This window comes from Sinocyclocheilus grahami, unplaced genomic scaffold (assembly GCF_001515645.1).
Source record: "Sinocyclocheilus grahami isolate Dianchi unplaced genomic scaffold, SAMN03320097.WGS_v1.1 scaffold3732.1, whole genome shotgun sequence".
Classification (NCBI taxonomy): Eukaryota; Metazoa; Chordata; class Actinopteri; order Cypriniformes; family Cyprinidae; genus Sinocyclocheilus; species Sinocyclocheilus grahami.
In genome coordinates this window covers 21,373-22,585 of record NW_015508807.1, presented here as the reverse complement: position 1 = coordinate 22,585, position 1,213 = coordinate 21,373, and the positions used below count along the sequence as shown (strand labels likewise).

The window sequence follows — 1,213 nt, the reverse complement described above, 5'->3', positions numbered from 1 at the left end:
GGTCAGAGACCTGAGGGTCATGTGTCCATCCTCATGGATTTGGATTAACTCAGAAGAAAATGAAACAATGTATCAGAAATAACACAAGTATTTCACTGGGCAGTTTAAATTCATTCATTTCTATATTTACAACAAAAAAAAGAAGGTCAGAAAAACAAAACCGAATTTACTTTTTAGAGAGAAAGTGTAAATTTGAATTAAATCTTTGTGAAAGTGTCGGTTTGGTAGAAATTGAGTCAGTTTTGTTGAGCTGGTTCTCTCGGTGTCATTAAATTCTCTGGATCTCAAACAGCTTGACATCAGTGTCGTACCAAACAGGAGGATCCACGTTACTAAAACAAGAAGAAAAAAAAGCATCTTTAATCAGGTTTTATGAGATTTTTGCAGATTTCAACACATAAATACATACAAAACAACACATTGATCAAGTCCTAATAAAAGGTATAATATATGTGACTTTCTATGCCGAGTGTAATTTTGAGTGTAGCTCCCACATTGTCCCGTAGAGGAAGACAGAGCGCAGGACTCACCGTAAGTAGATGATGCCCCACATGTATGTGCGGAACCACAGAGCCGTGCCCTCATTGGCCTGGTACTTGCGGATGAGGATGGGATGAGGAACCGGCAGCAACCCCACCAGAGTCCCGTGCTGCAGAAACTTCAGGATCTCAGACTCGTCCGTCAAACCTCTACAAGAACAGCAAGAGCATCCTCACTCAGTCAGGTCAAACCGCAAAGCGTAATACACATGATTCAGGGTTCAAAACCACACCAAAAATCTGGCATTTAAAATTTAAACTAAATTAAATTAAAACCTGTTAACCCGAAATCTGTTAAAATCAACATGACAGAATGTTGCATGATTTCTAATAATGCAACATTATTGTTTCTCTGAAAGAAACAGGATATTTAATGAAAAAAAAAAAAAACTAATATTATTAACTACTGTAACAATAGGCAATACATTTGTTACAGTATTTATTAATCTTTGTTAACATTAGTAAATAAAAACAATTAGTAATTGTTATAACAGATATAATGTTCTCTGATTGACTTATTGTATTTGTAAATGGTGAAATTAGCATCAGCTAAGATTAATCAATGCTTTAGAAGTATTATTAGTCTTTGTTTATGTTAATTAACACAGTTAATGAAACTAATGTTAACAAATGGAACGTTTATGTAAAGTGTTACTGATAAACTCTTTCAGTGA

General features: G+C 34.6%; 1 protein-coding gene across 1 annotated transcript in view; it reads right to left on the bottom strand.

The window, feature by feature from the left end:
• Positions 1-153: 153 nt before the first annotated feature.
• The window catches only part of LOC107576467 (protein HID1-like), a 10,714-nt gene continuing 9,654 nt past the window's right edge, over positions 154-1,213 (bottom strand). The window contains exons 9-10 of the mRNA XM_016262636.1: positions 531-689; positions 154-332 (exon numbers count right to left, since the gene is read on the bottom strand). Coding sequence (XP_016118122.1) covers positions 269-332; positions 531-689 — 223 coding nt within the window. The 3' untranslated portion in view covers positions 154-268. The remainder of the gene's footprint in view (positions 333-530; positions 690-1,213) is intronic.